The sequence below is a fragment of the Populus euphratica genome, unplaced genomic scaffold (genome assembly GCF_000495115.2).
Source record: "Populus euphratica unplaced genomic scaffold, PopEup_1.0 scaffold3.1, whole genome shotgun sequence".
NCBI classification, from domain to species: Eukaryota; Viridiplantae; Streptophyta; class Magnoliopsida; order Malpighiales; family Salicaceae; genus Populus; species Populus euphratica.
In genome coordinates this window covers 228988-240308 of record NW_011499847.1, presented here as the reverse complement: position 1 = coordinate 240308, position 11321 = coordinate 228988, and the positions used below count along the sequence as shown (strand labels likewise).

The window sequence follows — 11321 nt, the reverse complement described above, 5'->3', positions numbered from 1 at the left end:
AAGAAAGTGGCTTATTTAGAGTTTGATAGATGTTATTTTTTAAAGTAAAATTTACTTGGAAATATATTAAAAACTATTTTTTTTATTTTTTAAAATTTAATTTTAACATGATCTATTAAAATAATTCAAAAATATAAAAAAATTAATTTATAAAATAAATATAAAAGCTTTTCAGAAACGCGGTTGCATTCCTAAGATAAAACTTGGTGTCCATATTTAATGGCACTTACGGTATCTAAGATCCAATTTTGTCCTCTAGGAATCCGATTCTGGTTTCATAGATTTTGGGACACAAATTAATCGATGATTTTAATAATCGTAATCTCTTCTGGGCATCAATAGTGAAATTTGCCAATAGATCCCAGGAAACGTGGAGGTGTGGTGTTCCTAAACTGGCATGATTTTATTTTTTTTGGCATGTTGAGATTAAATCCATTTTTTATTAGGTCTAGTTAAGTCATAATTGCTTATTTTAAAATATTAAAAAATTCCCTGCAGCCCCTTGAGTTTGAATTAAGAAATGATAAGGAGAACCAAAATTACTCAGCACCTGACCCATGAAAAAGGATGGCAATGGAATGAAAGTTAGGGTCAAGGATGAAAGGTGGGAATATAGATGAAAGATTGATGTGGTTCCATACCTATGGTATTGGAGAGAAGTGGGAATAAAAACAAGGAATGCGAGTGAATTTAATTTCAAAATATCATATATTCTACGACTACACTACACGAGGCAACCACAACCACAGCCACCATGTTCGCCGCCGCCAGCAGTGATGATGGCTGTGGCATTCACTCGCCATTGAAAGAAGTGAAGAGCCATGCTTTTTAATATAATTTTTACCTCATGCAAGCCTTGCCTTCTTAGTTTGCGATTTAATATAATATAAAATAAAATCTTGTTTTACTTGAAAATACATTGAAATATATATATATATATATATATATATATAGTTTTAACCAATATATCAAAACAATATAAAAACATAAAAAAAAAATTAAATTTTTTGCAATACACTTGTGGAAATACAAAAAACACGTTCCCTGCATTCTCTTCAGCATCTCTATTATAAATCATTTCCTGATTGATCTGAATAGATGGATGGCAAAGAAGCAGCCATTTTGAAGTCCGGGGGAATCCATTAATTGCATAGGTGACCTTTTGCTGCTGATTGTAAGACAATGGAGATTCTCTTTCGATCATCAGAAAGTCTTCGCTATCCTCCCCTCAGGAAAAGAAGACCAGTTCTTTGCATCTATCCTTTTTAACAAAAATGTTTTTCATACAATGGAAACTTTCCCGTGTAGTTAAATATAAGAAATAAAACTAAACACCTGTTTTCATATTTAGAGTTGGGTTGAAAAAATGAAATTGTCTAACAAAGGCAACCGATGTTTGCACATCGTCTAGTATATTCAGGAGGCTATTTTTGTCGTGACCGCTCTGCAGCCTTGCCTGAAAAATAAAAGCAACGGTGGATTCTTCGTCTGAAGCTTGATGAAAACCAGCATTGTTTTGCATTCAGTCAAACATATTGGGGAGAGGCCGTGCAGCCATAAAAGCATCCACAACCTGAAATAAGGAAACAACCAGAAAGATGGATATCAGGATCTCTTTTACTCCAATATCTTGAGATTTTCAGCAACTATTACGATCATAGATCCACCACATCCAAGTGCAATTAAGATGGAATACAGTAACCGTAGTAATCTGCATTGCATAAATTTATAGAGGGATGCCAAAGGCTTACTTCATCAGTCACACTGGCTCGAGCTGCACGATGTCTTTCTACTATCTCAGACAAAACCGAGCCAAGGCGGCCCTTCACTTCTCCTGTTAGCATACGTCCTGCAGCATACTCCTAAACAAGGATACTTGGGCATTAGAAAAAAGAAGCTGATCAAGTATTATTTTTTGTTTGCTTACTAACATTGGGGAATGTGCCAGATTTTGAATAAATACCAAATATCTTAACAGAGGATCAGTCAAATCAACCAAAAAGAAGAAATCTCACCTTCTTTATGTGTTCAAGCTCAGCATCATCCTCAAGGAAAAAGTTCAGGTATTTGACTGAAATATCTACCTGAATAATTTCAAAATGGAAAATATGTTTGTCATCACTTTCCATGCCACGAGAAATCAAGCATTAAAAAATAAACCAGAACAACAATATGAAATTCTATCATTGGCAAAGCAAGCATGAATTCTATATTTATGAAAATAATCTAAGAACAGTTCTTCCAAGTTTTGGCACAAATAAATTGTATCTGAAAGTGTTCGCTACCTCAAGATTTGCTCCAAGTTGTCTGTGTTTCTCTACAGAATCTTGCCCACCAGAGAACGCATACTTGTTGATCTGTTTCCATTAAGCAAACTTACCATTAGTAAAAAGATTATGTTCGAGCACAGCACTAAATACACCATGCTATTCATCACATTGACCTAACCTTCATATTTCTAAATTCGAAGTAATGCAGACCTCCAAGGTCCAAGTTCAGTCTTAATTTTAAAATTAAGTACCTTTCAATGGTTATTAGCTACAAGAGTCTTGGCACTGGTTCAGATTTCAAATGTCAAAATGAGGAGGAGGATGTGCATAACTACATAATTAAATACCTTCAAATCATATAGCAAATCAAGCGGATTTTTTGTGCACTAGAAAAGTTGACAGATCAACAGTATAATCCACTTGGTATGTTAACAGGACACCATGTGCACACACATGCATGCAAGTAGCAATATGTCCTTTCCAAGGTCATACCTTACTCTTAATGACTTTAGCCGAATCAGTCACATAGATGGCAGAATTTGGATCGCTAGCAGACATTTTTCCTGTCTCCCCCTGCATGACATTCAGGAAAAGAAGACCAGTCAAGGTATTGCCAGCAACAAATCATAAGCTATGTGCCAGGATAGGAACATAGCGTTTCAGTAATCATTCCACTACTAAAGCTTATTTCTTCTAATCTTTCAAGAAAAGCACATCAATATCTTAAAATATGCTAAAGCACAAAGCACTTGAGAAAATCTTTTTTTCCCCCCATTATAAAAGCCTTCTAGAAAAAATCTTGGAAAAAATATAGCATGAAAATCCCTCACTGCAAATCATAACCATCACGTTACTATACCGGAAAATATTAATACTATTCTGTACATAGTTATTAAAAACAAATAGCCCATGTTATTCAGGCTCCCAGAGGATTGAAAAAAGAATTCTATCGATAGGTATAGGCATCTGTGTTTTGTGCATTTCCTGCATATTCTCATTTAGTTTCTTGATTTGCATCAAGGCATGTGCTAAATATTCCTCTCAAGCATCAGAAATACTAAATCCTTCCTGAAACAGTATTTGAGAAGAGCAAGATCCAGGTATGATAACAAACTTTCCTTTCATCTAAAGGGATGACGCACCCTTCAAATGTGCTATGCATCATTTTCTTGGTTTTTTTATATTTGACATTTCTAATAAGCCATTTAATTAAATCCAATATGCATTTTCATAGGTAATTCCTCTATACACATCAACAAAGCATGTCCTTGCAAGGCTATTAACCCACTTCCTGTTCATTTTTCAGTTGTCATATCTTAAGTTAAACTTAGAGAAAGTGCTAGTAGTAGCAGCAGTAGAGACAACAAAAATAGCAGCAGCACAACAAATAAGAACTTCATAAATGCATTTTACAATCGCATGTTAGTTTTTATCAGAACACAAGTAATGTCAATTTCAAAGATAAAAATACCTGCAGCGCAGGGAAGAATGTTGACTCAATCAATGAAGGTTTGTGATATCCTATCCGAGGAGCAGCATCCCGCGTCATTCTGAAATATGGATCCTGAACAAATGACAAAAGGAAGACAATGGTGAGAACAGAAGCAAGTGCATAACGCACACACATGTAGATACTCTCACAACAGGCACAATAATCATCCAAATGGTCTGATTATCAAACTAAGATTCAAAAAACTTCCTGAAGAATGAAAAATAGATCCAGATTATGAGAATATCAACACTTCAAAATGGCAGGTTTCTTCCAATGCCAATATACCATCTATATGGAACAACCCAAAAACAGCAAGCAGCGTGTAATTTCACATTCAAATACTTACAAGTACAAGATCTACGAAGCAGTCCATATGCATTGATTAGATTGAAAAGTATATTCAAATTGAACAGAAACCATCAACATTGAGAGAGTTTGACCTGATCAATTGCACAAGGAATTAGGCAACGGAGGTCGTCTTTTCCCGAGAAAAGGTGTGGGAATGAACTGGGAAATGATGGAACTGCCTACACCAACACAAAATGAAATATATTGGATTACTTCCTTGGATACCCCATTCATTTCAGAAAACTGATAAAAAGAAATTATCAAAATATGGAGTTTTGTGGAGGTCCAGCAACATAAATTCCAATCACCACAGACATGTGCATACTTGTCATATAAAATCAGTGGAAAGCAGCACAAAACTAACCTGCACAGGTGGAAAACTGATTTTCCCAATATGATCTTCACCTGAGAAACCAAAAATACCCTGGACCTGCACAGCAACAGAAAAATTTAAAACTAGTGCAATCGTCCGAAAACAGAGGAATTCAAAAAGAACACAAGTAACTCAATAAGGACACATTACACATGAATAAATAAAACATATACAAAAAGGGGGGGTGTATCCACCTTATTCAATGTGACACACTTTGCAACCTTCACCATGTTCTTGTAGAATGCACTTCAAGCAAAAACAGACAGTCAGCACAACAAAAATTAACAAAGGACATGCTTCAATTGATATCAATGACAAACCAAATACTGCACGGTACATCAAAAAACCATCCCACGAGCAGAAAATACAATATCAGCATTGCAACATTCAATCAGAAATGCTAACCATACTATAACAGACCACTCATGTACGTATCTCCATGATGGAGCATTCACATTGTCGCCTAGGCACTTCCTTACATCAATTTTTCAGATTTATTCTTCAAATTGAAGTTAATAAGCTTGTGACTTACCCACCAACATAATCGAAATCCGAGAAAATGAAAGTCCGCGTGATATCAAACCCACACGCAATAATATCCTTAGCATTCTCACGTGCAAGCCTCTGACTTTCCTCCACGGTTAAATTCTTCCACATACATTTCTCATCATCAGTCAACTGTATAACAAGCGGAACCCTAAACACATCTTGCAAATACCTAAACACCAACAAAGACACAAACTTTATCAAGTTTAAAGCAAACCAAAGAGCAACTAACTAATTAATCAACTAATTCATCACTTACTTAGTGAACATAAACGGAACGAGATGCCCTAGATGCAATGCTTCAGAGGAAGGACCACGGCCGGTGTAAAGGTAGAATTTTTTACCCTTTTCATAGGCGTCGAGGATTTCGTTGAAGTCACGGTGGGCGAAGAAGACGCCACGGCGGAGGAAGACGTGGGGAGGGCGACCGGTGAGGCGGTGAACACGGTCAATTAGTTTTTGGTCGAGTCTTTGACAGCCGAATTTGTCGATAAGTTTGTCGTAATCAATCTTGCCGCCGTCTTTGGCGGCGACTTCCCATGGGTTTACTATTTGGTCATCTTCTTCTGCTGGTTGGTTTTGAGTCTCTCTCTTCTCCTCCTCCATTGCAGCGTGCTGAGAGACAGAAAAGGGGCCGACGAGATGTTGGTGGTGGTGGCAGCAGTGAGTGCGATGAGACCAGGGACTGCTGCTTTCGCAAAACCCAAGTTTAAGAAGTGAAATATTGCTATTTCGGTCCCTGTATTTGTAGTGAAATAATTAACTGATCTTTTTGTTTAAATATTTCACATTGAATTCGTGTGCTTTTTTGGGTCTCTAAACTATTTGATTTATGTCCACCATCACTGTACTTATCGTCATGGTTATTGAAAGTTTAATTTATAAGTATCAGATTCGACTCGAATTCAGATATGATTTAAAGCTTAGGTTGGGTTGCTGGTTTTAAGAAATTAATTTTTGAAAAAACAAATTAACCTTTATTTATTTTAAAATAAATATATTTTCATTAAAAGACACTTAAAGTTATTGCAATGGATTAGTTATAGATTAATTAGATAAATGTTCAAAATAGTTTTTTAAAACACCTAACCCAATCAAAATTTTAGATTAGTGAGTTAACAAATTAATATATTTTAATAACCATAATTTAATAATAAGTTTAACAATATTTTTTAAAAAAACAAAATTTCTGGAAAATAATGACTAAACTCGGTCCGGCCCGGCCTCACTTATCTGATTCTCGAAAATCGAAAACGCCACTGCCGGGCAGTGAGATTTTACACTGTATGTTTCGCGTTCCGGCAGCCGTACAAGGTCTTATGCGACGGCACATTTATTCACCACTTAATAGCTAATAACATTGCTCCTGCTGATACAGCTATCTCTAATATTCCTTGTGGCCCTGTCAAGCTCTTCACTACCAGGTTTCCTCTCCTTTGCTTATATTCAAAGACAGGAAAAAAGATTGGATTTTTATTTTCGTTGTTGTTGTTTTCGGGGTTTTAGGTGTGTTTTAGCCGAGCTGAAAAGACATGGGAAATCTTATACTGAATCTCTTCAGGCAGCTAACAGGCTTTTGATTGCAAGGTGGGTTCTTTTTTTTCTTTTTGTGTCTGTTAAAGGTTTTATCTTTGTGGGTTTTTGTTGAACTTGGTGGATTTGTAGATTTCTGAAATCTTAATCTTTTTCCTCCTGGGTTTGATATAATTATGGTGTTCAATTTCAATGTCAGGTGTGATCATGAACAAATGAAGAGTGCAGAGGGTTGCATTGTGGAGATTATTGGAGAAAATAACCCTGACCACTTGTTGGTACTCAGGACACTGACATGCTGAAGAAGTTCCAGGAGGTTAGTTTTCTTTTCTTTTCTTTTCATTTAAGTTCCTTTTACTCTATTTTGATGGTTAATGAATTGTGTACCCTTTAATTGTGGTGGGACTGGATAGTTGCTAACAATGTGAGATGCTTAGTTGTCAATAGTTTATGGATTGTGTAGTCTGGAGCTATGTTTTCTTATATGTTGCATTGAAAATTTGATAAATTGCTATATACTACTCACAGCATAATTGTTTCAAAACGAGGACATATTTTCTGAAGAATTAGAATTTCAGTCAGTTAATCATATCATGGTTCAATGTTCCACTTTACATGTTTGAAGTTGGGATATCTGAAACATTACCTGTCATCAGATCTTAACCTGTAGCATAGTTTTGATTGTCATCTAGATGAAAATCCTTTATGGAAGGATTATAAGATTGCTCTGGTAAAATTGCGACTGATCCCTGTAATTGTTCTAATAGATTGGCTGTTTAGCTTCTGCTGTTTTCAATTGACCAGCTATCATATTGGAACAGGTCCGCGCAGTAGCCAGGTTAGCTGGTGAAAATAATTGGTAAATATGCAGTGATGCAGCACTACTCCTACTCGGAATAGTTGACTAGAACTAAGTATCCGCCTATTAACTACACCGATAAACTAAATGTTCTGCAGGTCCCAGGTGTCCCTCTTATATTTGGTCTGAGAAATGCCCTCTTTCTTGAGCCACCATCTGCATTTCAGTGGCAGCTTGTCAAAAATTCTGAAGAATGGTCCCATATGTCTGAATTTGAAGCTATGATCTAATAAAAGAGGACTAAGAACTTGTTGCAAATTCTGGAAACTGGGGGTTCTTGTGATGAAAAGAGATCCAAAAATGCAAATTTGGAAATAGAGCCTAAGAGATATACTGCAAGAAAGGGAATGAATGCCAAGGATAGACCTCAAATCAAGAGAAAGAAAGCTAAGGTATGTTGCCCGCTTCAGGCTTGTTTATTATCAACATCTCTAATCCATAAGAAGAACTGCTTGGAGGGGTCTTTAGGCATTGTGTTTGCTATTTTATTAGGGTATATGCACGTCTATAACCAGTAAGGAACAACATCTTGAAGGGATCTATTATGTTGTTTGTGTTATTCTCCACCATGATCACTGGGGATATCTGGCTCTTCTTTTCTAATTTTTTGTTTTCAATGTCTACTTTACTGGTTAAAGCATGAATGGAATCATTAAAGCATCTCCCTATCAATATGCATTCCCAAGCACAGTCTATGTCCCTGCTTGCTACCATGACTTCCAATGAGAAAAATCTATGTTAATTATGCTCAAGCCTTATGTAATAACAATACAAAATGGATGGACATCCTCTAAAAATCTTGGCATCTTACCCCACTGCCATGAGTGTTTCTATGAACTTAAAAGTCCATAACTAGGATGACATTATGTTTACGTGAAGCTGGGGCTAACTTTTTTCCTTTTCCTGTAGGGAGGGGGGGTTGTTGTTGGGGTGCTAAGGGACCAAGATTTTCTGTTTCTTTTTCTTATATGATGTTTGATAGTATTTATTTGATTTGTAACTTTAAGGTGGATGCTTCTGGCAATATGGTTTTTTACGCATTAAGCAGCAGCACAGCAAACTTGTTTTTGAACATCACAGTATAGTAAACTGAATCATTTAAACATTAATTTGATTGACAAGAAAAGTAAGTGATAAAATGCTGTTGTTCACATTCCAAGTACTTTCAGGAGGAACGTCTTTGCTCACTTGATTAACTTTTTGTCATACTTTCCAGGTTCCAAATCCACTTTCAGTCCAGAAGAAAAAGAATTGTCAAAACTCAAATTCCATTTCAGGGAAGGTTAGTGACAGTTTATTTTGAATGCTTTTAGACTTCCTGTTGGATCTTAAGTTTAAGTAATGATGGAAATTACTCACTGCTCGATTGCAGCATCTTATGGACTAGAGAAATATGGTTTATAATTGTATCTTTGATGCTTTTAAATCCGCTGCTATCTTTAAAATCACAATTCGATTCTGTCCTGTTAAACATGGATGGCACTTATTACTGTCTATTTTGCTTGTCACTGTTGATTGAGGTAAAGAATAGCGCTGCTGGATATTGCGTCCTCCCTGTCATTTGCTATTTGCATATTTATAGTTGCAAGATACAATTGTTGTTATGTTGTACATTCCCGGAGAGTATTACTAGTTCTATAACTTTGAGGTGGTTGAAAAATTGTTAGCTAAAATCCTTGTGCACCCATGAGCCAAAATATTTGGGGTGATTTATCAGTGTTGTCAAAGCCAAAAGACACTTAAAGGTGCCAAAGCCTGTAAAATGCGCATGCCTAGGCGCTGGCCTGAATAAACCAAGGCGATATTCTATAGATTAAAAGTATATATGTATGGTATTATATTATATTATATAAATCTAAAATATATATTTTTCTGATTAAGATTAGATCATTAGAAAATGAAAAATAAAAATAAAATACCATAACATAGTCGTATAAAATTATATCTTTCACCCTTAATACAAAATAAGATAATTTAAAGTAGTATTATAGTAAGTAGTCAAATAAATTAAAAAACAAACTTAAAATCATCATCATTATTCATTAATCTTGAAAAACATCATCATCCATGCTTGTTCTATACTTGTGTTGTTGTTCTCTAACTTTGTTCAACACAAGTGTGGCTCATGTTTCTCTTTAAGTATCCTTCTTTGATTGTATGCTTCTCATTTCAATGATATTTTTATTATTCTTTTACTCTAATCTATTTTTTATAAAAATATCCCTAAGTTATTTCTTGTGGTAAATTAAAAAAAATAGACAAATAGGTTAAAATATAAATCATTTTAAAAAAAAAAAGAAAAATCTAACAGAAAAGGAATTTTTAAAAAAAGAAAAATCTAACAGAAAAGGAAGTATTTTAGTGAGGCATTCGCTTTAATGCTTGGTGCCCACTCACGAAGCACTCGCCCAGGTAACGTTTCATTGAGATTCATCACCCGAGGCTAATAAAAGCAATGTGGCCTCGCTTCACCTTGCCTAGAGGGCTCAAGCGAGCGTCTCAATGCCTCTTAGCCTTTTAGAATGTTTATTAATATAGTCTTCATGTTTAATTTCTAAAATTTTAAGGATGGGATATTTGTTATGAATTTTGTATTTCCATTAACCTTAAGCAAACTTAGCCTTTATGTGATGTTGTCCATTTCTTTCCTTTTGATTTTAGGGTTTTTTTTTTTTTGTAAAAAAATGAGTGAGGAACACGAAGACCAAGAACAAGTGTTGTTCTTAGAGGAGGGAAAGAAGAAAAAGTTAAAGAAAGAAGCAGAAAAGGCTCAGAAGCGTGGTGTTCATTACATAAGTAGAGTTTCTCCTGGTATGGACCATGTTAAGCTTCATCTACTTTTCAGTCAGAATGGTGAAATTCAACGAATTTACCTTGCTTCTTTATATACAATAACTGATACTTCTTTCTTTTGTGTTTTTATTTAAAAATATAGGGGAAAATAGGTGTTCAATTTTATTGAGAATTTTTTGTTGTGTGTTTATAGATAGTTCTACTAGTGATCAAGTGAATGATAATAATAAGAGCACAAAAAAAGGTGGTGGAGCTAAAGCTCAAGGATTCTCTTAAGAGTATTTGCCATACATTTTTTTTGTGTTAATTACATGAACATATATTTGAATTGTGTTGTTTATTATGTAATTGCTTTGTTTTTTGTGTTTTTCAGGTGGGTTGAGTTTGCTAAGTAATGCTAAAAGGGTTGCTAATTTGTTAAATGGTGAACAAATAGGTAATTTATAATTCAATTTTTTTATGTACCTTTTGTTTTCTTGCGTTACATGAGAATTTTTAGTTTGTACTATAGAGAAACCATCTAGGAAACATGTCAAGTTCTTGTTCTTTGTATAGATTCTTTTTTGGTTGATTTTACCTATTCTTTGTAATTTTATTTTTTTAAAAAAAAAGGTGTTAGCTTACGTGTTCTTAAAAAATTTTAAAAAAAAAAGGTGTTAGCTTACGTGTTCTAGGATTGCTTTGTAAATAAATTACTTATTTTTTCCTCTAACTATTCTTTAATTTCTTCTTTGTCCTCTCGTTTTTTTAAGTGGGAAGAAGTGGTCACAATTCTGTTATGATCATTGGAATATCAATGCCTAAACAAACAGAAAGTGGTTTCTTGAAAATCACTTTCCAAGCTTTCTTGTGTTTATTTGTCATTAGAAAAATTAGTCAACGGAAAACACTATCCAGTTAAAGAAAGATTTGCCTTGATTTTCAGTAAAGTGTTTTCCTTTTATTTTAGATGGAAAACAATAAATGGAAAACACTTTTTGGAAGTTGTGAAAAATTTAGAAATATCATATTATTTGCTAATTATATCAAATTTGGTTCCCAAACTTTTGATTGCTATATATGTTTTGTTTTGAATATTTTTTTTTTCAATTTCATTCCTTAAAATTT

The 11321-nt window shown here is 34.5% G+C and overlaps 1 protein-coding gene and 1 pseudogene across 1 annotated transcript; one reads left to right on the top strand and one right to left on the bottom strand.

Moving 5' to 3' along the window:
* Positions 1 to 991: 991 nt before the first annotated feature.
* Positions 992 to 5749, bottom strand: LOC105138940 (Nucleotidylyl transferase superfamily protein). The gene is made up of 11 exons (XM_011045192.1): positions 5289 to 5749; positions 5016 to 5201; positions 4678 to 4729; positions 4475 to 4540; positions 4203 to 4289; positions 3742 to 3834; positions 2763 to 2843; positions 2286 to 2357; positions 2016 to 2084; positions 1752 to 1862; positions 992 to 1573 (listed from the first exon to the last, which is right to left on the bottom strand). Exons 1-11 carry the CDS (start codon positions 5633 to 5635, stop codon positions 1523 to 1525), a joined length of 1215 nt encoding a protein of 404 aa, XP_011043494.1. The 5' UTR covers positions 5636 to 5749; the 3' UTR covers positions 992 to 1522.
* A 486-nt stretch (positions 5750 to 6235) lies between these two features.
* Positions 6236 to 11321, top strand: part of LOC105138926 (rRNA-processing protein UTP23 homolog) — a 7830-nt pseudogene continuing 2744 nt past the window's right edge.